Raw genomic sequence first — 27751 nt, forward strand, 5'->3', positions numbered from 1 at the left:
GTAGTAGTTTTAGTTGTCTGCGATCTGCCGAGGCCTACTCCCACCTGTCGAGTACGGCTGTACTGAGGTGTTTTTCCTCCGGAGACGGAGCGAAGAGACGGAGCGGCTCCACCTGTTGCTGCATGCGATCTGCGATTTACGGAGGCCTGCTCGTCGCGAAGAGACGGAGCGGCTCCACCTGTTGCTGCCTGCGATCTGCGATCTCCGGAGGCCTGCTCCCACCTGTAGAATACGGCTGTACTGGAGAGGTTTTTACCCCGGAGTCGTCGCGGAGAGACGGAGTGGATCCACGCTTCGGGCTTGGCCTGCTTCCACCGGGCGTGTGCTGCTGTACGGAGGAGGATTTTACCACCGCTGGGGCCTGCTTTCCACCTGTCCTGGTTCTGCTGTTGCAGAGGCCTTCTTTCACCCCGGGGATTCCACGGAGGGACCGGAGCGCTTCCACGCTGCTGTTTTCACCTGTCCTTTGCTGCTGTGCTGATTTTGCTCCAGGAACATCGCAGATACTGTGTGCTGGTCTGGGAAAATGGCCCATATCGGGATTCTGCTGTGCCTGTTAACTGTTTTGGACTATGAGAAGATCTCTAGTCATTCTGAGAAGTCTACTGGATTCAGGTCTGTTCTGCCACCCGCAGTGGGCATCCCCTGCAAAGGTTCGGATGTGTTGCTCAAACAATTACCGGTTGCCTTGTCACAGACAATCTGCTCGACAAAATATGTTTGTCTTTTTTGTTTTCCCTAGATGATGGTTCTTTAGGACTGCTTCTTAAGCTCTAATCACACTCTCGCAGACTTTTCCGGTGTTTCTAAATTAGATGACAATGTATGTGTGTCGTTTAAGAGGAAAAGATGCCTGGTTTTGTTGTTGTTATTACTGTCAGGAAATGTACAACCTAACCCTCTTCCGCCCAGTAGTAGTAGTCAGATCGCTACTCCTGCTGATTTTAAAGCTAGGTCTGGGTTGGGTTTCATCCACTTGAATGTGCGCAGTCTATTAGGTAAACTAGATTTTGTCCGTATCTGGGCGAGCTCGACTGACTTTGACGTCATTGTTTTATCAGAAACATGGCTAAACAAATCTATTTTGGCCTCACATTGCCTTAAATGGTTTTAATGTGTTTCGTACCGACCGGCTTAATAAAGGTGGTGGCGTTGCCATTTATGTTAAGAATAAGTTCAGTGTAACCACATTAGTTTCCAAATCGATCAGTAAGCAATTTGAATTTTTAGCCATATAGAAGTGGCAAAGGGTCAACAGGTCATGGTAGTGAATTGTTACAGACCCCCCTCAGCTGTCAAAGACTCTTTGTCTTCACTAGCAAATCTTTTATCACAACTAGACTACAAGGAAATAGTGCTACTTGGAGATGTTAACTGGGACTGGTTAACTGCAGTGTCAGAGGATTTTAAAAACCTTTGTATCTCTTTAAATGTTACTCAGATTGTGGACAGTCCTACTCGCCCTAACATTAAGTCCCCTAATAAATCCTCCCTAATTGATCTCATTTTAACTAATGTTCCCCATAAATATTCATCTGTGGGAGTATTTGCAAATGATCTGAGTGATCACTGTGTTGTAGCCACAATTAGGGACACTAAGATCCAAAAGGTTAAACCTCGCATTATCATTAAGAGAGACAAAAAACATTTTGTGGAGCAGGGTTTTGTGCATGATCTGTTTGATTTTGATTGGGGTAAAATCGATCTGTGTGCTGATGTAAAAACCGCATGGTCTTATGTTTATCTTGGTTTTATGGAGATCATTGATAGACATGCACCCCTGCGTACATTTAGAGTAAAGGGACGAGACAATCCTTGGTTTTCTGCTAATCTTTCCAGTCTCCTTCATGAGAGAAACAAGGCCTGGGCAAAGGCTAGGAAATCAGGCTCAGAGGTAGAATGGCTGCGTTTTAGGCAGCTAAGGAATAGCTTCACATCGCAAATCAAAAGTGCTAAATCAAAGTACTATCTGTCAGTAACCACAAAGAATCTGAAAAATCCTGGAACATTTTGGAAAGCCATTAAATCGTTATCCACCGGCGATATCCGTAATGAGCTACCTCCGTGCATTACCACAGCATCTGGCTCTATATCGGACAGGGCTACTATGCTAAATTGCTTTAATGAGCATTTTGTGTCCTGTGGTTCTCTATTTGATTCTGTCACTAACTCTGATTCTGTGAATGCTACAGTATGTGACTCTGAAAAACGTGTGTTGGAAAACCCTTTTAGTTTTACCCCTTTTACTGTTGATGTTGTTCGTGAAGCTTTAACCAAGTTAGAACCTAAGAAACCGGCTGGCCCGGACAACGTAGAACCTTTCTTTTTAAAGATAGCTGCAGATTGTATTGCTCCACCTCTCACTACTCTTTTTAACCTCTCCCTCAGCACTAACACAATTCCAAAATTGTGGAAGTCAGCGTATGACCTGCCTTTGCTAAAAGGAGGGGAGGCCACCTTATTAAATAACTATAGGCCAATCTCTAAGTTGTCAGTTCTGGCTAAGGTTCTTGAACGCTTAGTGAGTGAACAGATAAAGGTGTTTTTATGTACAAATGACATCCTGTCTAAACATCAGTCAGGCTTCAGAAAGCAACATAGCACCATCACTGCCACAATGAAAGTGGTGAATGATGTGGCGAGTATTTTAGATAATAAGCAGAGTTGTGCAGCTCTATTTATTGACCTTTCAAAAGCGTTTGACACCGTCGATCATCACATTTTAAAGCAGAGGCTAGCCAGTATAGGCATGTCCAGCCTTGCAGTGGGGTGGTTTGTAAACTACCTCTCTGAAAGGTCCCAATGTGTTCATTTTGATGGGCTGTCTTCTGAGTGGTTGAACATTGCAAATGGTGTTCCCCAAGGTTCTGTTTTAGGTCCACTTTTATTCTCCATCTACATCAACAATTTAGGTGAAAATGTGGATGAAGCTACTTTACATTTTTATGTGGATGATACCGTGATGTACTGTGCAGGTCCCTCCATTAAGGAGGCTGGTGTCAAATTACAGGCTGTTTTTAACATTATTCAGACTCAGCTCTCTGAACTAAAGCTTCTTTTAAATGTTGAGAAAACCAAGGTAATGCTCTTTTCTAAAGCTAAAAAGACACCAGAGCCTGTTTTAGATATTGTAACTACGCAAGGAATAAAACTTGAAGTGGTTACCTGTTACAAATACCTTGCTATCTGGCTTGATGATTGTCTCACTTTTAAACTTCATGTCAATAACCTGCTTAAAAAGCTGAGGGTTAGGCTAGGTTTCTTCTACAGAAACAAGTCCTGTTTCTCGCTTGAGGCCAGGAAAAGGCTAGTCACTGTGACCTTTTTACCTGTGCTGGACTATGGTGATCTGATGTATATGAATGCACCTGCCAATTGTCTGGTCAAGTTAGATGCTGCGTATCACAGTGCAGATTTGTGACAAACTGTAAAGCATTAACCCATCACTGTACCCTGTATGCAAGGGCTGGTTTGCTGTCACTAACTGTACGGAGGCTCAGTCACTGGTACATTTTTATATACAAAGCCATGTTAGGGAAACTTCCATCTTATATCTACTCCCTGATCTCACGTAAAATTGTAAGTGGCTACTGCCTGAGATCGAATGCTGTGGTTTTATTAAATGTGCCAACTGCTAGGACTGTCTTAGGGAAGACAGATTTTAGATGCGCAGCTCCTCTGTCTTGGAATAGTCTGCAAATTAAATGGAAACTGAACAATCTGGTGCCACTAAATGTTTTTAAAGCTCGGTTGGATGCTACTCAATCGGAAGCTATTGGTACCTGTTTATGTGGATAATTATGTAAATGATGCTGTATGATGTCCTTTTGTTGTTCTATTTATGTTTTTATGTTTCATGTGGAACTACTTGAGCAGGTCTCCCTTGAAAAAAGATCAATGATCTCAATGGGATTTATCTGTATAAATAAAGGTTTAAAATGAAATGAAAGAGAAGAGGCCCCAAGATGGAGCCATGAGGTACCCCACATGTCATATGTGTCAACTCAGATGTGTATTTACCTATAGAAACAAAGTTGTTTCTGTCCTTTAAGTAGGATTCAAACCAATTTAGAACTGTTTCCGAAAGTCCCACCCAGTTTTCCAGTCGGTCTAGTGATATGCTGTGGTCAACCGTGTCAAACGCAGCACTGAGATCTAATAATACTAACACTGAAGTTCTGCCACTGTCTGTGTTTAAGTGGATGTCATTAAAGACCTTTACAAGAGCAGTCTCAGTGCTGTGGTTTGGACGAAAGCCTGACTGGAACACATCAAGAAATGCAAGAAATTACTCAACTGTTGAAAAACTACTTTTTCAATGATTTTACCTAGAAATGGGAGGTTTGATATGGGCCTGTAATGGTTAATTACTAAAGCATCTAGATTATTCTTTTTTAAGAGCGGTTTAATGACAGCAGTTTTCAGTTTACTGTGGAAAAATACCTGAGTGAAGAGATTTGTTTACTATATGAAGTAGATCTGAGGCCATGCAAGGCAAAACATCTTTGAAAAATCCTGTTGGAATAATATCAAGACAGCAGGAGGAGGACTTCAGAAGTTGTATAATGTCCTCTAGGTTTTTATCATTAATCTGATGGAATTGTGTCATGGTGTTTGAATTGATGTTAAGTGGACACAGAGACAACACATTTGCTGTTCCTGATGCAGAGGCACTGACTGCTTGTCTGATTTTCTGAATTTTGTCAGTGAAAAAGGAGGCAAAATCATTGCATGCCCTGGTGGATAGAAATTCAGAGGCTACTGACACTGGGGGGTTAGTTAGTCTGTCGACGGTAGCAAACAAGGCACGTGCGTTGTTTTTGTTTTTGGTAATGATGTCAGAGAAGAACGATTGTCGTGTGTTTTTCAATTCCAAATTATAAAGGCCAAGTCTCTCTTTATAGATTTCAAAGTGAACCTGGAGATTTGTTTTTCGCCACCTGCGTTCAGCTTTTCGACATTCTCTTTTTTCTGTTTTCACGGTCATGGCCTTTCTCCATGGAGATATTTTCTTGCCAGACACTTCCTATACCTTAGTTGGAGCAATGGCATCTATAACATTTTTAATTTTTGAATTAAAATGATCTACTAGCTCATTTACTGAGATGTTAGCAGGGGCAAGTGTGGAAGAAAAATTCTGAGTGAACATTTCCCTAGTATTTTCAGTTAAATATCGCTTTGTGGTTATCTCTTTTTGAACATGCTGTCACATGCTGAGTCAGTCCATAGCTATCAAGAACACAAAACAGTTATTTTGCCCCTCTGTCCTGGGGGTTGTCAACATGGATGTTAAAATCACCAACAATGACTAAACGGTCAAAGTCAATACACACTATAGACAGCAGTTCGGTAAAATCATCAAAAAAGCTTGCACAGTATTTGGGTGGTCTATAGATATTTAGGAACAGAGCTCGAGAGGAGCATTTCAGCTGAAGGGCCACATATTCAAAAGAAGCAAAGTTCCCATAAGATGTCTTCCTGCATTGAAGGGAAGCATTGAACAGAATAGCAACTCCACCCCCTTTCTTATGCATTCTTTCCTGACTCATAAAACTAAAGTTGGGAGGGGTTGATTCGATAAGAACAGCTGCACTGTTATTTTGTTCAATCCAAGTTTCTGTTAAAAACATAAAATCGAGATTGTGCTCAGTGATAAAATCATTGATTAAAAATGTTTTTCCTGCCAAAGACCTGACATTTAATAAAGCTAGTTTAAGTTCGTTAAAAACACTATCAGTCAGGTTTTTTATAACAAGCTGTGGCTGACATGGAATCACTGCTAAATTAGATAAACTCACACAAACGTTTGAGCGCTTCCTGTATCTAAGGTGATTCACCGCTCTTAATCTATTACCTATCAACACAGATATCGGCAAAGCTACAGGCAGGCAGGGCCCCGGCATGTCCTGGAAAGAGTTGAGAGTGTCATACGCCCTTGAGCCTGGACCCAGCAGATATCAGTTTGCAGTGTTTTGTACACACACATCCCTATCAGGCTTTGAAGGGGAGGGAGGACCCACCACCCTGCTCCTCTCATCATAGGAGGGCAGGGTGAGGGCTACACTGTAGAAAGGGGGGTTTGGAAATATGCTTCCATCTTCCTTGTATTGTTTTGGTTTGGATGATTGTGGTAGGCATGGTGATGAAGCCGGGGGAGATGGTGCGCATCTCTGCTTCGGTGATTTTGGTGGGCGTAGTTGAGGGGCGGGGGTAAAGGACATGCTGCCAACCCTGCGTGTCGCCTTCATGCGGTCATCGAACTCCAGGGGGTGGGCGAGGGTGAAAGGGTGAGCGGAGAGTAGAGAGAGCTGGGGGATGAATGAAGAGTATCCTCAAAGGCGTTGACAGGGAGGGTGACGGGCAGTGGAGACTCCTCCATTTGTGTCATAGGTCTCCCATAATCAGAACATTCCTCAGGCGGCTGCAGTGATACTTCTTCAGGGTTTTCTGCGCCATGTGTTGTGTCTTTCTCCTGTTTTGATTCCTCTTGCCGCTTGTCCTTGGCAGAGGGAACAGATTGATGACGCAGGCAGTTGAATATGTTAGAGATAAACAATTTCACTCCTGACTTGTTCAGGCAAATTCCATCTGCCTTGAAAAGATGTCTGTGATCCCAGAAAAAGTTAAAATTGTCAATAAAATGGACAGAATGGTCAGTACAGGCCGTTGAAAGCCACGTGTTCAGTGCAAACAATCTGCTGAATCTCTCCACTCCTCTTCTGACTGGCAGTTGACAGTTTCCAACAAACATTTAAAGTCTTCTTTCAGCATTTCTGACTCTTGTTTCACAACATCATTTGTTCCAATATGTAGTACCACATTCTTCACAGTCGGATGTTCAGCCCCATAATGCAGGATCTTCTCAGCCAAGTCAGAGACCACATCCTTGGGAAAACAGAGTACTTTGGTGTTGTTCTTAATACACAGACCTTTTACATCTCTTACAGCAGAGTCACCCACAATCAGAGTTTCAGGCCCAGTCGTTAGCTTTCCCTCTAGCCTTTTACTTTTGGAGTAGCTATTGGTCCTTACCCTGCTGTGTGAAGAGGACAGGTTATCCAGGTCATCAGAAAGAGATCTCCGGCTCTCGGTCAGCGGAGCGTATCTGTTGTGGATTGCCACACTTGGTGGTTTAGGAGGATTTTTTGTAGTTCTCCCTTTAGCAGCTGTCCACGGCTATTTAGGGGTTGCAGAGGCGCTCTTCCTGGGTGATAACAATGCAGGCCAGCCAGTCGCATCACAGATTTCAGAGCGCTGGGCTCTGCCTGTTATCCGTCCTCCCAAATCCCATGGAAATGATTTACTCTTAGGCTTTGCACCCAGAGAGTTCCAGGGAGGACTACCACTTGTAGATTTATTACCCAGTACACAGCCCTCCTGTTCCTTGGAATCCTTGTAGCTGCTAACTAGCTGTGAGTTAGCATACCCTTTTCCATTATTTTGCAACACTGGTAAAGTGGTGTCATTCCCACGACATAGTCCATTCACTTCCACGTTAACTTCCAACCGTTGCATTTTCATTTCCAACACAGCCATCTTCTGTATAAGTTTGTGGAATTCATCTGTATAGAACGGAGGCATTTTGCTACCAACTAGCTTAAGCTAAATAGCATGCAGTAGCCTACCAGGCTTTAGCTGTTGCTAGGCCACGCTACTGTAAGACTGAGGTCGTCGTAAAAATGTTGAAATATGGCTGAAACCCTCCGTCTATTAATGAAGATGCACTGTCCCAGTGATAAGTTAATGTCCAGGAGCCGCTGCTCGAAGTTTTCAGAGAATAAGAATAGGAACATCAGCATAAAAAGTAAGCAGAGGCAAGAGCAAGCAGAAAAGCGTCTGCACTGTAAGAAACAGGGAAAAGACGGGAAAAAATGGGAGAAACCTCAGGGAGAGCAACAGAGGAGGGATCCCTCTCCCAGACGTGCAATAGATGCCGTGTGTAAACTGAAGAGATAATACATTTTACAGCATATAGACCGAATGTTAGGAAATGCATGTGTCTGTAATAAGAAGATGAATCCACGAGGATGTCAGCTACAATCATGTGGAAGCCATCAGGGAAGCAGCATGACGAGACCCAAGGCAGGACCGCAGAGACAGGTTCAGCCACGACCCGAACGTCCTCGACTTAATCCAGAACTCAGGATAGAGGATCCAAGACACAGGACTACAGCAAGAGGATCAGCCTCAACTCCGGATCCCGGCGTAGATATAGATACAAAACAAGAAAAAAGATTTGGCTGAGTTAATCGGAACAAGAGAATACACAGACACAGACAGAGAGGGAAAAGGTCATTGGATAAAAGTTATTCTTGATAACCCTCTAGAAAGATCTCATGAACTTCCCCACTCAATCTATCAAGACCCGAGCAGTTCTATTAGAAGTCCAAGGTAAAGGCTCAGGCCGGCGCATACCGCTGATGGAATCCCTCACCATATGAACTCTGACCCCTCAAGTGTACAAGTGAAGAGACACCATGTGTCAGCTCCTTTTTAGAATAGTATTTCTTCTCTGAGAAACAAGGGTATAAAAAGAACAGCCAGAAACAGAGTTTCTTAAAAAACAAAACACCATTTAATTTCGGGTTGAAATGTGTTGTGACTGAGAATTGTAATGGGTAGCATATTACCCAAAATTCATTAGTAATGCGTTTTTGCTGTAACGTAGTAATGTAACGCATTACTGTAACTCCGTTACTTTTGTAACACGTTCCACCCAACACTGTGTTCACCAATGCATACACATTAGTGCCACGTGCTAAACCACATTCACACACTGTTGGCCATGCCATCAGGAGCAACATGGGGTTAAGTAAACATCGACATGTTGACTGCTGGGGATCGAACCAAAAAGCTTCTGATATAGCGTGTTATTAACAGAAACAGATGGAACAAAACTTTATGGCAGGCATTTTTTATTTGTCTATACACTCTTAATACTATTAAGGTACATAGTTTGTAAGCAAGCTTTTGACAGCAGGAACTTTCCTGCAAACCCACGTACCTATTTAGGAACTCATTCCGGGCCTCAGAGACCAGCATATAAATAAAGTTATGGGGACATTATTTTATCCACCAAAAGTATGTGGTCAGGGGAATAATACTTTCCGAGAGTTTGGGAACGTTGTGTGAAGTCTTCCATCCATCCATCTTCTCCCGCTTATCCGTGGTCGGGTCACGGGGGTAGCAGTTCCAGCAGAGAGCCCCAAACTTTCTTCTCCCTGGCGACATCAACCAGCTCTGACTGGGGGATCCCAAGGCGCTCCCAGGCCAGCGAAGAGATATAATCCCTCCACCTGGTCCTAGGTCTACCAGCTGGACGTGCCTGGAACACCTCCCTAGGGAGGCGCCCAGGTGGCATCCTAACTAGGTGCCCGAACCACCTTAACTGGCTCCTTTCGACGCGAAGGAGGAGCGGCTCAACTCCGAGTCCCTCCCACTTCTCACCTTATCCCTAAGGGAGACACCAGCCACCCTGCGGAGAAAACCCATCTCGGCCGCTTGTATCTGTGATCTCGTTCTTTCGGTCATGACCCATCCTTCATGACCATAGGTGAGGGTAGGAACAAAAATGGCCCGGTAGACAGAGAGCTTTGCCTTCTGGCTCAGCTCCCTTTTCGTCACAACGGTGCGGTAAAGCGACTGCAGTACCGCTGCCGCTGCTCCGATTCTCCGGCCCATCTCACGCTCCATTGTTCCCTCACTCGAGAACAAGACCCCGAGATACTTGAACTCCTTCACTTGGGGTAAGGACTCAGTCCCTACTTGGAGTGGACAGTCCATCAGTTTCCTGCTGAGAACCATGGCCTCAGATTTGGAGGTGCTGATCCTCATCCCAGCCGCTTCACACTCTGTTGCGAACCGATCCAGTGAGTGCTGAAGGTCACAGACCAATGAAGCCATTAGAACCACATCATCTGCAAAAAGCAGTGGTGCAATCCTTAGTCCACCGAACTGCAGACCCCCTCCCCCACGACTACGCCTCGAAATCCGATCCATGTATATTACAAACAGGATTGGTGACAAAGCGCAGCCCTGGCGGAGGCCAACCCTCACCGGAGATGGGTCCGACTTACTGCCGAGGACCCGGACACAGCTCTCGCTTTGGGAGTACAGAGATTGGATGGCCCTGAGTAGAGACCCCCTCACCCCATACTCCCGCAGCACCTCCCGCAGCACCTCCCACAGTAACTCCCTGGGAACTCGGTCATACGCCTTCTCCAAGTCTACAAAACACATGTAGACCGGATAAGCGTACTCCCAGGCCCCCTCCAGGATCCTTGCGAGAGTAAAAAGCTGATCCGTCGTTCCACGACCAGGACGGAATCCGCATTGTTCCTCCTCAATCCGAGGTTCGACAATCGGCCTGACCCTCCTTTCGAGTACCTTAGAGTAAACTTTCCCGGGGAGGCTGAGTAGTGTGATGCCTCTGTAATTGGCACACACCCTCTGATCCCCCTTTTTAAAAAGGGGAACCACCACCCCGGTCTGCCACTCCTTCGGTACTGTTTCCGACTTCCACGCAATGTTGATGAGACGTGTCAACCATGACAGTCCCTCAACACCCAGAGCCTTCAGCATTTCCGGGCGGATCTCATCCACCCCCGGGGCTTTGCCACTGTGGAGTTGTTTGACGACCTCAGTGACCTCCCCCCGGGAGATTGGTGTTGATCCCCCGTCATACTCCAGCTCTGCCTCTAACATAGAGGGCGGAGTTGTCGGGTTCAGGAGTTCCTCAAAGTGTTCCTTCCAACGCCCTAACACTCCATCAGTTGAGGTCAACAACGTCCCATCCTTACTGTACACAGCTTGGATGGTTCCCTGCTCCTGAGGTGTCGGACAGTTTTCCAGAACAACTTTGGTGCCGCCCGAAAGTCCTTCTCCATGTCTTCTCCGAACTTCTCCTACACCCGCTGCTTTGCCTCGGCCACGGATGAGGCTGCTGCCCTTCGGGCCTGTCGGTACCTGGCAACTGCCTCGGGAGTCCCCCGGGATAACAAATCCCTGAAGGCCTCCTTCTTCAGTCGGACGGCTTCCATGACCACCGGTGTCCACCAGGAGGTTCGAGGGTTACCGCCCCTTGAGGCACCTAGGACCTTGAGACCACAGCTCCCCGCCGCGACTTCGGCAATAGAGGCTTTGAACACCGACGACTCTGGTTCAATGTCCCTAACCTCCACAGGAATGCCCGAAAAGCTCCGCCGGAGGTGTGAGTTGAAGGCCTCCTGAACTTGGGCCTCCTCCAGACGTTCCCAGTTCACCCGAACTACACGTTTGGGCTTACCAGGTCTATCCAGAGGCTTCCCCCGCCACTCGACCCAACTCACCACCAGATGGTGATCAGTTGACAACTCCGCCGCTCTCTTTACCCGAGTGTCCAAAACATACGGCCTCAGGTCCGATGATACGATAACGAAATTGATCATGAACCTTCTGCCTAGGGTGCTCTGGTACCACGTACACTTATGAGCATCCTTGTGTTCGAACATGGTGTTTGTTATGGCCAATCCATGACTAGCACAGAAGTCCAGTAACAAACCACCACTCCGGTTCAGATCAGGGGGGCCGTTCCTCCCAATGACGCCCCTCCAAGTGTCTCCATCATTGCCCACATGTGCGTTGAAGTCTCCCAGCAAGATTAAAGAGTCCCCTTCAGGAGCCCCATACAGGACTCTTTCCAGGGTCTCCAAGAAGGCTGTATACTCTGAACTGCTGTTGGGTGCATAAGCACACACAACAGTCAGAGTTTTCCCCCCCATAACCCGCAGGCGTAGGGAGGCGACCCTCTCGTCCACTGGGGTAAACTCCAACAACGAAGCACCTAACTGGGGACTTGTGAGTATCCCCGCACCCGCCCGGCGCCTCACACCTTGAGCAACTCCGGAGAAGAATAGAGTCCAACCCCTATCCAGAAGTAAGGTTGCAGAGCCGACGCTGTGCGTAGAGGTGAGCCCAACCAGATCCAACTGGTAACGCTCCACCTCCCGCACAAGCTCCGGCTCCTTCCCCCCCAGAGAGGTGACGTTCCACGTCCCCAAAGCCAGCTTCTGTCGCCCGGGTCTGGTCCGTCGAGACCCTCCGCTTTCACTGCCACCCTTCTGGCAGCGCACCCGACCCCATCGCTGTTTCTCGTAGGTGGTGGGCCCGCGGGACGGAGAAGCGGAGGTGTTGCCCACGTTGCCTTTTCGGGCTGGGCCCGGCCAGGCTCCTTGGCAAGCCCGGCCACCAGACGCTCGCCGACGAGTCCTCCTTCTGGGTCTGGCTCCAGAAAGGGACCCCGGGCTTCCTCCGGGCCGGGTATCCTCACTTCTTGTGTCGTCTTTCATGAGGTCTTTTGAACCAATCTTAGTCTGGCCCCTTGCCTGAGACCAATTTGCCATGGGAGACCCTACCAGGAACACAAGGTTCCAGACAACACAGCCCCCAGGTTCATCAGGGCACACAAACCTCTCTACCACGGTAAGGTGCTGGTTCTTCAGAAAGGGTGTGAAGTCTTGCTTTTTTGCTCAGTGTGAAGTCTTGCTGAGCAAAAAAGTCTTCTTTGCTGCTTTTGTGGCAGACTACAGCGCCACTTACAGTCCTGGCATATGTACTACAGCGTCTCCAGCGCTTTCGAACGGCAATGGCCGTGGCTGTCTCCTCCTGATAGGTGGAGAGTTGCCCATATGGCGGAGCTCCTCGTTTCTGACGTCAGAGATATTTCAAATCTGTATCAGTCTATATCAGATCCGTTGCAGCCCCGTTTTTAGAGATTTTGGTATGGAGAAAAAGAGAGAGGGTTGTGTTTTCTGACACTTGGTGAGTTCCCTGACACACCGGGGACACATATTCATGTATAAAAGACGTACGAAAGTGAATTTTGCATGATAGGTCCCCTTTAAGGAACCTTTGAGTTCCATACAAAGTAGTAGGAATAATGTCCTCGGGAACTTTAGGTAGGAGTACCTTGTGTTCAGATACCATGGTTGCGGTCGAATAGTCCCAAAATCAGCTCCTATCGTCTATCCCTATCGTCTATTCCTTGACCTCAGCTTCTACTGAAGCCAGTCCCCGGAGTTGGGGACTGCTGGGAGTCTTCCTAGCAGCTTCTACTGAAGCCTTCCGAGTAAATCACTGCAAACATCGCTGCTACAACCCGTTGTTGCAGATACACGCTTTACAACATCAGGAAGATACGTCCCCAGCTGACCCAGAAAGCGACGCAGGTTCTGGTCCAGGCTCTCGTCACCTTACGCCTAGACTACTGCAACTCCCTCCTGGCTGGTCTACCTGCATGTGCCATCCGAGCTCTGCAGCTCATTCAGAATGCAGCGGCTCGTCTGGTCTTCAACCTTCCTAAATTTTCCCACACCACGCCGCTCCTCCGCTCCCTCCACTGGCTTCCGGTAACTGCTAGAATCCACTTCAAGACAATGGTACTTGCGTACCATGCTGCGAATGGATCTGGCCCTTCCTACATCCAGGACATGGTTAAACTGTACACCCCAGCACGTGCACTCCGCTCTGCATCAGCCAAACGACTCGCTGCACCCTCGCTGCGAGGGGGACCCAAGTTCCCATCAGCAAAAACACGTGGGTTTGCTATCCTGGCTCCAAAATGGTGGAATGAGCTCCCCATTGACATCAGGACAGCAGATAGCTTACACACCTTTTGTTTGTTTGTTTTTGTTTGTTTATTTTATTTAAAGGACAGTGCACATTAATTCACATTGCTGTAAATGAGCCAGTATTAGCCAGCAGGCTAATTTTCAACTGTTGTCCTTGGCAAGATGTTAACTGACCACAACAAGACTAGAAAATAAAAACATAATTAAATAGAGTACAGCAGACAACATCAGTACACCAATACATACATAGCAGTTCAACAATAAATAAATAGCAGTACAACAATAAATAGGAACAGTAGTACAACAATAGAGAGGAACAAACAAACATGCAAACAGATGAAATATCATCATACCTTGATTCAGTTAAAAGTGTTCACATTTTTGATTGTTTAAAAGCCAGTTCTTATGATTGTGGTTAAATGTATGATAAGAGGTGTTATTCCTGATCTGTATTGGTATTGTGTTCCAGAGTGTTGGTGCTACCTTCCGGCGCAGACTGAAAACTCATCTCTTTCGACTCCACCTCGAGCGATAGAATTACTAACAAAGAACTGCTAACAGAGCACTTATATACTAATAAAGGACTGGCTTATCTATAGCCAGTTGAGTAGCACTTGAAATACTTGGCTCTATCAAACCTGATGTACTTATATGATTCTGTTTTCTTCAAGGTTGTGTCTTCCTGGTCGAATGTACTTATTGTAAGTCGCTTTGGATAAAAGCGTCAGCTAAATGCAATGTAATGTAATGTAAATCGCCAGAAGCGCCGACACCTCCTCATCTCTCCACCGCTCCCATGTTTTCTTTTGTTTAGCCATAAGTTAGTCTCTCTGCGTTAGTGCACTGGGCTAATGCTAATAATGCTAATGCGAGCAAATAAAATGGCGGCTTCACAAAAACTTTTCAGAGTTTTACGGGGCGTGGTTTGCAATTCGCCCAGCCAATAGAAATTGGAACTTTTTTCTCCCCAGGAAAGTCGAAACTATTCCTGGGAAAAGTTCTCCGGTGTGAAAGCGCCTATTGTTCGTATCATGCCATTTTTCAGACTTTATTATATTGACCCTGACATGACTTTTGATATATTATGTTTTCTTGTCAAGTAATCATGACAGACACTGATAGAGAAGTGTTGACTTAACATTAAAGTGACGTTATGAATTGAATGACACTTAACTCTTCATGTGTAAAGACTGAGTAATCTTCATGTCAGTTTTCATAAAATTGCAAGTAATGACATTGTTATGCCGGCCTTATTCACAGCTCATTAGATAAAGTGTTTCAGGTCAAATCCATTTGAGATTGGAAAACTAGACAGATGGGGAACAGTTATAATTGATAACTTGGGTGGCAAAAGGCACTAAGTGACACATGAAGGGACATCATCGCAGACCTGTTTATTCATGACATGAGCAGCTACGGTGTGATGGGACTTTGCACCTCTTTACTTAGCAGAATAATTTCTTAGTGACACTAAATGGCTTATGAAACAAGGAGAATGACTCATAATATATATAATAAGACACAGAAAAATATGACATTTACTTAAAGCCAAGGGAAGCTTGTGAAAAACATAACAGAAAAAACAAAGCCTCATTTTTTGTGTTTTTCTTCTATATTTCTTTCAAATAAAAACGAAGTGTTAGCTCCATGATGGAAAGCCTTTTGTATAATAAACAAAATATTTAAACACCGTAGTGTCATTGACGAATAATGTATTTTTCTTCCCTTTCTTTCTGAAGAACACCTGCTCTATGCTGAGACCTCCATTATCTGGATGGTGCCATTTCCAAAATGCACACTGTTATCAGGGTACTTAGAGGTAATGGGCACTCAGAGACAGAAGCTTGGGATAAAAGGCACAAAGCAAACTTAAGGAGAACAATTGAAATAAAACTTAAAACCATCCAACTGTTACCAACTAACGTTTAAGGTATAAAATGAATTTTAAACATGCAGCAACATTTAGATATCAAACGTTTGTCTTATTTAGTCACAAAGAGAAATTATATTCTATAATTATATTCTATTCGATTCTATTAATATTCAGTATTGGCCTGAGGTCTGCTTATATGTGTACATGTTTTTAATGTTGAAAGAACTACATGTTGTCAAAGTGTCTATCGGAAATTACATGTATATATTCAAAATTCGAAATTCTTCGGTTAAGCCCTCCACCCAGTCTGTTCTGATTGGTCAGAGTTTCCCGGTACTCCAGAGGTGTGCTTTTTGCATCTCAGCCTCATCGTTGGAGCAAGGGAATGACTGACAGCACTGGAGCAGCACTTTCTACCCAAATAGTGTATAGTTGTCACAACTTGACTTTACAGGAGCCAAGAAGGCTCATTTGAATGCACAGTTTCTCAAAAGTGGTTGGGTATTTCACCACATTGATATTTTCACAATATTTACAAAACACCTAGAACTGCTTTTATAATAAAGAAAACGATCATTATTGTCACTTTTAACAACTTTTTCACTTGTTTATGTCATATGCCTGTTTATTTTCTTTTACAATAATGGCCCACTTTTATAATAATATATGTGTGGAATGAGCAGCACAGCTGATTATATTCATGGTTCTAAAGGAAAATGTGCCAAATGTACAATTGTCCGTGCTCAATAGACCAACATCTTTCAGTAACAAGGAATAAACAAGGCATGTTGGGTTTTAATCTTTATTCATGAAACAATCAACAGTAAGGTGCTTCAGTATCCACAACATCCTAGCACCACGTCTTCCTCATGCTGCAGGTTGTGTTGGTAACTCGAGCACGTACAACACACCAAAGCGGATCCCACAAGGTTTTAAATTGGGTTGAGGTCTTGGCTGTTGACAGTCCATTCCAATCTCTGCTACATTCTTGGAGGTAGTCTGTGATAACCCTAGTTATGTAGGGGCAAGCGTTGTCATCTTGGAGTATGGAGTCAGGTCTCAGATTGTGGAGACATGGGATGGCCACTGGCTGCAGAATCTCTGCCTTCAATGGGTTAGGCCTTGTTTAGCCAGTGATCGAGAGACCCCACATCATGACACTGCCCCCACCAAAACCATTCTCCACAATGTCTCTATACTTTTACCCTTCTATCCATCTTCCACAGAGAGAACCTGGACTCATCATGACATTCCTCTATATGTTCTAGTTTCAATTCAGTGTTGCCAACAACTGGGCCTGACCTGAAGCTGATTGGCGCCTGAATCAATACCAACAGGCCAATACACTTTGGAATTGTAGCCCATTTATCTGGGACACACCCATGTTATCATTACAAATATGACAACCATGTAAAGAGAACCTGTCATGATCGACCAAACAGAAATGTCCACCCAAAAAGTAATTTTTACAGGTTCATATCTATACAGCTGTGTTATCTGTTAGTGAAGATTAACCAAAAAAAAGTCCTGAAAATTAAAAATGTAATAAAAAATGTGCCTTGGGTAAAAATGTGGGTCTTTCAATATGTACACTAACTGTGTATTAGATTTGTTTCTGTCGGTTAAACATAACGGGGAGACATTAAGACACAGTGTTGAAACGGGTAGACACACGGCACACAGCGTTTTCTGTGCATGTTCTTGCACAATCCAATTAATCGTTTTTACTGTACTGCAACCGTGCACACTGTCTTTGTAAATTGAAGTTGGTGGTGGTAAAGGCTTCCGATGTTCATGCCATTCAGTGAAGTGATTTCAAGTTGATTGCCACCTCCCAAAACACATCATGTCACCACCTCAGCTTTCTCATTTCCCCTCGGACCCTCTTCCTCCTTCCTCCACTTTCCTATCTCGTCGTCTGGACACTTCAGGCCTTCTCCATTTTCTGCTCCCGTTTTTAGAGGCACTCTGAGTGTCATCTTACACCCCCCCCCCCCCCATCGCACTTCAGTCCTAATTTTCAGCAACACATCGAGTCCTGTGAGCCATTAGTCTGCACCCCCCGCGTGCCCCGCTCCTCTCAAACCTCTTCGCCTTCGCTGTCGCTCATCTCCTCCATCACCGCCCCCCACACCACCCCCGTCCTTTTTCTCCTTGGCAGTTTGTCACTGTTCACTCCAAAGGTTCTTCATTCACCCACCTGCAGGGGCTATCCACTCATTAAATACCCCCACCCAACCTTCCCATCTTCTCCTCTTCTCCCCTGATATATTCTCTCTCCCCTGTCCCTCTCTAGGACACTTCCTCAATGGCAGCTACTGCTCTTTTGAAGAGGGCGAGTGCAGTTGGCAGTCAATAACGGGCCGGGGTCTCTCCTGGAGAAGACAGCAGACACCATCCAAGGCTTTGAGACAGAGCTGCCTGTCATCAGGTGACACACACACACACACGCACACACACACACACACACACACACACACACACACACACACACACACACACACACACACACACACACACACACACACACACACACACAGTCTTATACAGATCTCAATTGTCTTCAATATAGAAAATAAGGTAATGGTGGGTTTCTACTCCTAATGCAGTCATGGATCATTAAAATCAATAATAAAATGGATTAAAAACATAATATTTCTGTCCATTTAAATAGACACAGGATCTTAATTCATTAAAAACACCTAACTTTAATTGACATTAACTAGTCTTGAGAGCTCTTTTTTCAATCAAATAAACATGAGTTTTTATGAATGGACAATTCATGTCAATGAATACATGAGATATGTCAAACACATTGCACATAACCTGACTAAAAGTTATATTTATTTCATAAGGTATGTTGTTTTAACTTGAAATTCAGTATTGCAAATGATGGACTATACATCAATGTTGAACATAGATTCAAATTAGCCCTGCGCTTTCTCCTTGCATCACAGTCTGAAAAAGGGTTGTGGTTCTATTGCAATCCACTTTAGACGATTTGAAACACTGTGATTGGCTTAAAGATTTCCAATCAATTCCATGTGTTGACTTGGGTGGATTTAAATAACAATAATCATGGATATGGACATCCCTGAAAAGTGATGTACCATCCGACATCCGGCGGGATCTAAACAGGTTAAGAAATCATTCTGTTCTGATTAAGTGATGAAATCTGCATCTTTAATTGTTCATGGAGTAGTGGTGTTCATGCTTTATTAAATGGACTTCATAGACTTTAAACCTTGATCTTACATATTTCAGTGAGTAAGGAAAGATAACCTAAATGTCTGATGTGTCAGACATGGACGTGCCGCCTTGTTCGGAGCTCAGTGTGCAGCTACAAACTCCACGGTCCCAGCGGCTCTGAAGGCTCCGGCACGTAGCCTGAGTCCTACATCTGCAGTTCATCGTCAGGGCAGAGTCTCCAGCGTGTCTCTCCAGAAGACTTTAAAGTCTTGGTTTGCTGAGGCTTGTGTTTGTTCCCTTCTATTTACATAAGTCTCAGAGGTAGTGTGGGGAAACAAAAAATGGAGCACTACAATTTAAAGAATATTTGTCGATGTGAGATCAACAGTAAATTACTGCCACAGTCACCTGAAATAACATGTTGACGTACGCTTTAATAAGCTATCACTGATCTGTGCTTTTTTCAAATATTATTCTCTAATACTTTCTATGAATGCCACATCTATTTTGCATTCATTAAAAAGGTACAGTTCTATATATATATGTATAAAGCATCTATGTGTCATGACTACAAACATACATACATTATGATACACACAACGATCAGGAAATGAGTGTGACCAAGGCCCCGACACATCTCAGAAAACTGTGATCAAGGGGCCCCATCATCGGCCAATATTGGTATACATTGGTATAATGTAACTTTATGAAATGTATGTACTCATTCAAACAAAATTCCACAAAATATATTCATTCTTCATTTCCTACCCATATACACAGATAATCGATGCTTTTTTATATATAGATGTTTTATATATACTATTGTTTATTCTGACGCAGTGTTTCTTCTTCTGCGTGTTTAATGTGTGTATTAAAGGTGCTACATTCAGTGTGGAAGGAGGCCAGTCCAAAGGCCAGCGGAGCTCAGCAGTACTGAGGAGCCCTCTCTTCCCCCCTCCTCTCAGAAACTCTCGATGCACGGTGAGCATAGTACAGAGTAGACTGAATCTTAATTACATACAAAGACCCCCCCCCCCCCACCTAGTAACTGTTGCTAAGTGTGTCAAGCTATCTTTACTCACGCTGCACATATGCATATTTTGAAATGATAACGTGCCATATTTTTCCCTCTGATTATTAGCACCCTGGATTCCACACAGTCAATGCTCCAGTCCAGAACAGTCATTTCGACCACTACCAGAAAGCTCGATACTTTTCTTTTGGTCTGTGTCGTCTGTCTTTTCAGCAGAGCTATGGAAGAGCTAGAGCAGGGGTGTCAAACTCAATTTCAATGCGGGCCACATTCACATTATGGTTGCACTCAAAGGGCCGGTTGTAACTTTAAGACTATATAAAAATACATATATAAATATTTAATATATATAAAATAATGTATTATATTACATTATTGCCTCTGCATTGGATTATTTTCGGATAGGGTAAAAACTTCATAATTAACTACGTCTGAAAGCAGAAGTCTAGGGCAAATAATTGCAAGTCTCTTCAGTAAGAATGTCACAAAATGATTTAAAAAGAAAAGCCAAATTCTGGAAAAAAAGTCACAAAAAAAGATACATTTAAAAAAAAAAAAAAGTCAAATGCTGAGAAAAAAGTAAAATTTGAGATGCATTGTGGGACATGTAGTTTATGGGCAACGTGCTTCTGTAAAGTAGCATGTAACCGTATAATAAACATATCATATTTTTTGCAAGCTCTTGTGGGGCCACATAAAATGAAGTCGCGGGCCGGATTTAGCCCCCGGGCCTTGAGTTTGACACCCCTGAGCTAGAGGGAGAAAAGCAACAATTTGAATCAAATGTACAAAATAAGAGAAGCCATGGCAAAAAGAATGCAGATCATTCACATACTCTATTTCTGCCCATTACTAAAAGGTTTAAGTAATTATAACCTCCACATGAAAATGAACAGTCACTTGAACCATAAAGTATTATCATAGGTAAACCACCTGCAGCTATCAATCAGATTACGAGGAACTACAACCAAAATCCAGAAGTGTAAGCTGCTAAATTCAGCATTTGATGAAAGGACAAAAAAACTAAGAATAAATTGGATAAATGATCAGAGGGTTATTGGGATCTTTGGGAAATCCTTGTCACCTTTTTTATACCTGATGAGTTTGCATCCCTGCTTCTCTGTTTCTGTAGGAATAGAACATATAATGAATCTCTGAATAGTGTGATATGTTCATTGCCTTCAGTAACAGCTCAAACAGTAATGTGTTTCGACAGCAGGGTTACACCGTACCATCTGCATTTCTGGAGAGACAGAGGTTGACCTCGTCAATCACACATTTGTATCTGCTGACCTGGCTGTAAGAAATATTACAAATCATGCATAATTCACATCATGTGGCTCCGGGGCAGGTCTCTGAGGGTGGTTCTGTTCTTGACATATTAAATTGATGCTGCTCTATCTTTCATTTAAATATATGTTATTAATTCTAACATTGCAAAGCGACCTTTGGCCCTCTGCATGTGTACTTTGCACATTCCGAGTTGATGTAGAGAGCAAATGGGGAGACAGAAGCAGACACAGAAGGGAAGGAAGGTAACAGGAAGGTCGAGAGGTCAGAAATGAAGATAATAATAGAGGGTAAATAAAGTTAGTCTCGACAAGGGAAACACACTGGCTGCAGGGAAGACAGAGAGACATGAAACAGAAGTAGAAAATAATACAAAAGTAGGAGTAGAAATGTACCCCTTCCTTCTGTGAATTAAAGCTGCCTGATGTGTTTGGAGACAGTGCTACACCATCGCAGCTTCCTGGTGCAAAGCCACAGATTAGCCATGATTCCAGATTAACACTCTAAATCCTTTTCTCTACACTGAACCGCTGCTGTTAAATCTAGCTGCTGCTTTTGGACAACTACGTAGAGGATATCAGTGTGTTGGGTATTAGCTACAGACCATGTTCACTTTCATCTGGCGCCCGGTGTGCTCTGTGCAATTCCTGTAATCTTGTTGTTTAAACGGTCACCATGTGGTCCAGCGGTTGACGATAAGGGAAACGACAACCTGCAAGACTTATGTTCTTGACGCCGCCGAAATGCCGCGCAGGGACATGGTCACGTCCCATGCTTGTTAGCGAGCTTTAGATTCAGACTTCCTTTTACTATTTTATTGAGCCCTGTATGTGTTGTCTAACTTGAATCTGCTTCACGCTTTCCGTATCCCTCCTGGAATAAAAATAAATGAGATGTATTTGTGCTGAAGCATGCAAGAGCAGCATAGATAGCAAAATGACACCACATCATGATCCTGGTTGAATTGTATTAATCTTGGAATAATTAGAAAAGAACAGATGGCTTTTTCTGATTGAGCTCACATAATGCACTTGTGTAAAACGTCTTTAAACGCAGTAAAGGTTGTTGAATGTGCTGTCTTTACTTCTCAGAGTGCCTTTTAAAAATCTACACTCTGGATTTATGATTACCTTGACTACATTTATAAATGTAACTGCATTGCTCATTTGAAATTCTACCTTGCTTCCACAGATGAGATTCTGGCTGTGTTCTGGGGGCTCACAGAGGGGGTCGCTGTCGCTGTGGATCGCTGAGAACAGTACAGGCCCTGAGGAGCAGCGCAGACTGTGGCGTTCAGCCAGCGAGCCCAAGTCTGAGAAGGGCTGGAAACTCATCATCCTGCCCCTTTACGGGCTGGCAGACTGGTACGACCTGTTTCAACAGCATTATATCCAGCACGACTGTCCGAATGCTTTACACCAAGTTTAAGAGCCAACGAGTGGTTTAGCTCTCACTCCAACAGACCTCCTCACACAACTAATTAAGAGCTCCCACAAGAAATCCTTAAGAAACAGAACCAAGTAGCTATTCTTCCTTCTTATCGCCTCTCCTAAATGCAGATTCCAACAATTACATTCCAATTTCCTGGATCATTGCCTCTCACCTCAGCAGAATGAATGAGTCCCATAGGGACTGAACAAAATGCAGCCCTCTTTTTTATTCAACTTGTCTGTGATTCAGCGAGTCCAAATCAATACAACAGGCTCTACACACACTACTTGCCTTCCAATTAGAGATGGCCCAGACCAAACCAAATAAGTTAAGATAGGAGAAAGAGAAACCCCAAATAAGGCATTTCATCTCTGTGTGCCTCACTGTTGGTTTCTTTGCCATTGGAGCTTGGATAATCCCGCTCCCCTGAGAGTGATAACATTTTTTATCTCTGGGTTATGTAGTCAGCTGTGCCTGGGCTCTTAATTAGAATGTCATGTCCGTATCCACGAGGTGAACCTGCCAGTCTTTGCGCACTGACCTTTGTAGAGCTTAAATAGAATCAGAAATACAGCCTGAAGTGCAGATAAAAGTCAGGACACGACAGACTGCTTTTGGTGCGACAGTAAGAATGGGTGTATACTGTAGCATACCATGACATTCAAGCAACATAACAGATAAAGTAATTTATAATTTAAAGGAATATGTTTATTCTCGTTATGGTCTGAGAGGTAGATGAAAAGATTGACACTATTCTCATGTCTGTACGCTAAATATGATGCTGGATTCAGAAGCCAGTTAGCTTAGCTTAGCACTAAGACAAGAGAAAGGCGGCAATTGTGTTTTGTTCCCTTTCGTGTTTTGTGTTTTGTGTAGCTAATTAAAAACAATTAATGAGTGAGCTTTAGAGGGGTTTCAGGATATATGCTAAGCTAACCAACAGCTGGCTACATGTTTACCTTGAGGACTTGAAAATGGTATCGATCATCTTATCAAAGAGGACCAGCAAGAAGAACCCAAATACCGACATTTTAAAAGATTTCTTTAAAGGTTTAGGCAGCATAAGTGATGTCATGCCTGTCTACATAATTCTATGCATGAAAGCATTTCATTTTCCAACATAAAAAGAGTTCCATCCCAATAGGACTCAATTTCCTCTGTCTCGGCTGAATATACAGTGAGCTGTCATAAGGCATACAATGCATACCCTCCAAAGCCAAAGCACAAAGACATTTTCCTAAAGAACTGTCATTGTTCTTCACATCCTTTACATTTGAAGTGTTCCATAATCTCAAAGCTTGTGAGGAAGTATAAACCGCTCTGTCCTTCTGTAGGTTTTGGCTGCAATTCAGCACAGAAGATGGACCTGGATCGGGTTCAGCCGTGTCTATTGACAACATCTCTTTCAGTATGGACTGCTTCCTGGCATGTGAGTACATTCAAAATGTTTCTTTTGCCACTATTACTTCATCAGAAATGGTTTGAATTAATGGTATTGTTTGTCTGATTGATTGACCATCACAGGCACAACAGGGGGAGCGGGATACCTTTGAAAAATATTTACCCTTTTAATGGACTTTAGATATACTTATGAAAAAATTCAATTCAATGACAGCTATTCAAATAATAGTCAATTCAGGCCTGCCCTATGCTTATGTTTACATAGCAATTGTTTTGTACACTTTTTTATCAAGGACTCACTTATCCTTTCAATTCCCTTGACATAGCCATAATACAGTACTACAACATTTATTTACAAAATACAATTGAAATGCTAGTAAGTCTGCTACGAATTAATACCTTTATTAAATGTTCTGCAGTTTTGCATGAAGATACATCCCTCTGAGAATGAGATAAATGAAATGTCAGAACAGTTAAAATCTGCTATCATGTAGCATGCTGATTGATAAGGGCTTATGTTTCAATGTTGTACTGCAGCCATATGAAGGTTAAGCCTCACATCACCTTTACGGATATGTTTGTGTTATAATTGGGATGGTGTGTCAGTATAAAAACAGGAGTAGGATGACAACCATGTCTGGCATCAGAAGAATGAAAGGTTAGAAGGTCGGTACCTCTCTCCATCTCTTTTTGAGCTGCGCCTGGAACAGTGGTGGCGCTAGGGGGTGGCTACTTGGGCTCAAGCCCCGGTTGTTTTCTGAAAAGCCCCGGATGTTTCACTTAAAAAAATATATATATATATTTTTAAATTTTTATATATTTTTTTAAAAAACGTCTCAGGAGTAATGTGCAGTACCAGAGTCCACCAGAGAGGCAGCCACTGTGGGGCATTAGCCTGCGTACTGCGTAGCCTGCCCTGAAGAAGAAGTGATCCTTCCTAGTGCCTGACGAGTTTTAAGCTAATAGCCTATACAGTTATGGATATTAGAAAGTTATTGTCATCGAAGCAGGCCACAAGCTGCAGCAGCAGCAGTATCAGCAGCTGACAACAATGTCATCACCAGCAGTCAAGAAATGGATGATGTTTCAGGTTTGTTAATCTAATGGTGATATCTGCACTGAGTAAGAAGTGAAAAAGAGTGATGTAACGTTAATGTTATAGCTAGTAAACATGGAGTAACCACACTAAGTATACCCTTATATGTTAGTATGTATACAGAACATGACTACAAATTGTCCTAAGATGTAACGTTAACTCTTCATAACTCAGTCTACTTTTAAGACACTAAAATAACGTTTTGTATTTTGTTTTCGCGCGTGGAATTATACCGGCTCTCGTTTCAGTACACATAACAACAGAACTGAACTGACAGGCAACCCTCTGAATCAGACTCCGATTGGCTGTGACTGCATCCACTCAGAGTGTCCGATTCAGAAACGTGACTCTTACACTCTTTACGTCACAAACAAAGATGGTGGATGAGAATAGATCTATAAAACGATAAGCAATGCGCCAGAATCAAGGTGAGACTATCCGCATCCTTTAAAACTCTACGCACATTCGTTTCACCTTAATAAGTAAACGACTATTTGAGTGAGTTAAGGCATTAGTTTGCTTCATTAAAGGGTGTTAATGAGTGTTCTCCAGTGCCTTTTGTCCGCTTTAAGGTGTTATTAAGGTAGGGTTAATGTTGCTCTTAAAGTGCACCAGATTGATGCTTTCAACTTCAATATTTCAGCCACTGCTAGCAACAAGCTATTAAGCTAGCAAATATAACAAAGTTGCTAGCCGCTGATTTTAGTGCACAACTGACTTCTTATGTGAGTCAGGAACCTTACTTTTAATGGTGAAAATACACCTCTCTCATGTAGCAGCTCTTCTTTGCCATTGATGCCACCTTACAACCAAGCGTGAGTAGTGGGTGGGGAGAAGCCAGATTCAGAATGTTACATGAAGCAATAAACAGTATATATAAGAATATATTTTGCTTACTATTTTTGTGGTAAACTTGTGTTAAACAAAATGTCAATCATAGCAGATTATTCTAATAATCTTTAAAAGGTGTCTGGAGGCGGACTTTAAAACAATGATAAGAGGTTTAAACTTAATTATATCAAAATACATTGTTGAGATAGCAGTTGGTATTCAGATGTGTGCACCCACTCACACTTGGAAAATGGTACTGGAACACATCGTCTACTATGCGTTCACCTTAAGATGATGTTTTTGATGAATGTATACATCCGCCACAGATATAATCTCAACCCATTTGCCCTCACAGTACATTTCAATCAGATAACATGAATTCATCAGCTGAATGTGATGTGAGTAATACTGCTGTTCTAGGCTGAAGCAGATCACACCGTTCCAGGCTTATTGGCTCACAGCCTCTTTATTTAAAGAGGTGACATTTTCCAGGAGATATTTGCACATCAATTTGTGTTTTATGTCCTTTCTTGAGTGGCAGCGGCACTGCAACGGCAGCGCTGTAAGATCATCCATCCCCGCTTCACTCACTATCCAGATGGCAAGTTCTTAATCTAGGCCAGGTATCCAGTTCCCACAGCCACATTCGAAACAGCCACTTTTATCACCTATCAATCAGACCTGTGGATATGCTGAAGCTAAGAAAAAGCCGTCTTTCCCAAAAGTGATCGCAGTGAGTGATCAGCATGATGGATCCTTAAGCATTATGACGCATCCCTGTAATATTTCAGTAGGAAAACATACTGTGAACACATTATGCAGAGGCAGGGGCGGATCTACGGGGGGCAAGGGGGGGCAGCTGCCCCCCCACTGTAGAGCCTTGCCCCCCCAGCTGCCCCCCTAACTTTTGTTTCCCTAAAACTGTACTAAAACAAACCTACACTATTTCCACAAGCTTCTCAAGCAACGAAACAAGCATTACATTAGTCAAAAGTGAATCATTTTAAATATCATTGTAGGCCCTACGGCCCTGCATTAAACTGCGGAGCGGCGTTCACGCAGACCGTGGCTCACACAGCTGCAGAGAGGGAACGAGCTGTCCCAGCACCTAGGGTGGATCAGCTTCCCCTGGGAGCATTTCCCCTTCCACTAGTTTTGTTTTTACTAAGGACGAGAGCTTGAAACTAAATATTAATAAAACGCAGCCGTTTGAATCGATAGCGTTTAACAGACGGGCGCTGTTTGGGGCGTTACGTTACAAAATACTACGCAGACAGCTCTAGCTGGGAGATCGATCACTTTGCTAAACTATGCGGTAGGCATACTATTAAATCCATCTACACATCACAGCAATGAGGCCAGATCAATGAAACCAGGATACATCCTTTACCGTAAAAACTGGATCTAAACACAGCTGCCTGTGTGCGTTTGATAAATACTTTCTGATGTTATATTTATGATATGCTACTTATTAGCTACATGGCCCTAACGTGTAAAGTTATACAAGCATTTGTACCAGTGCTTTTCACAAGTAGACTCTTGCAGGCCAGAGTAGCTGGAATGATTCAACAACAACAAAAAGACATATCTGAGAAGTGATCAGGACGAACAGAGAGAGGGAAAGGAAAAGAGAGTTCACTGAAGAGACCTGGAAGGTCAGAGCAGGAGGAAGAGGAGGAGATGAAGACATTAGTGAAGAATAAGACATGTAGGCTGTGAGGATTGGAATAAAGATGAAGTGTCAGAAAGAGGGACAGAGGCAGTGATCAGGAGGCAGATGAGACTCCAGCTGGACCACATGGCATGTTCTGATTCTCCGTACATGTTCCATCACAGCAGCACAATCTAGCATCTCTTAGTATTGACAAATATTGATTGAAATGTGTTGCTGCACAGGTCACCTTTGGCTCTCTGAAGAGATGGGTGATGTCATGTGTGTACTTAATTATAACTAAGTACTTTTACTGTAAGCACAGTAAGCAGAATTCTGAGTATTCTCT

The 27751-nt window shown here is 43.5% G+C and overlaps 1 protein-coding gene across 1 annotated transcript in view; it reads left to right on the top strand.

Annotated features, from left to right (window-relative positions):
- Positions 1-27751, top strand: part of LOC117468194 (ALK tyrosine kinase receptor-like) — a 547997-nt gene that overhangs the window by 449284 nt on the left and 70962 nt on the right. The window contains 4 exon segments of the mRNA XM_034112221.2: positions 17777-17911; positions 19547-19650; positions 22184-22356; positions 23758-23852. Of these exon segments, the coding sequence (XP_033968112.1) occupies positions 17777-17911; positions 19547-19650; positions 22184-22356; positions 23758-23852 (507 nt within the window).

The sequence above is a fragment of the Pseudochaenichthys georgianus genome, chromosome 22 (assembly GCF_902827115.2).
Source record: "Pseudochaenichthys georgianus chromosome 22, fPseGeo1.2, whole genome shotgun sequence".
NCBI classification, from domain to species: domain Eukaryota; kingdom Metazoa; phylum Chordata; class Actinopteri; order Perciformes; family Channichthyidae; genus Pseudochaenichthys; species Pseudochaenichthys georgianus.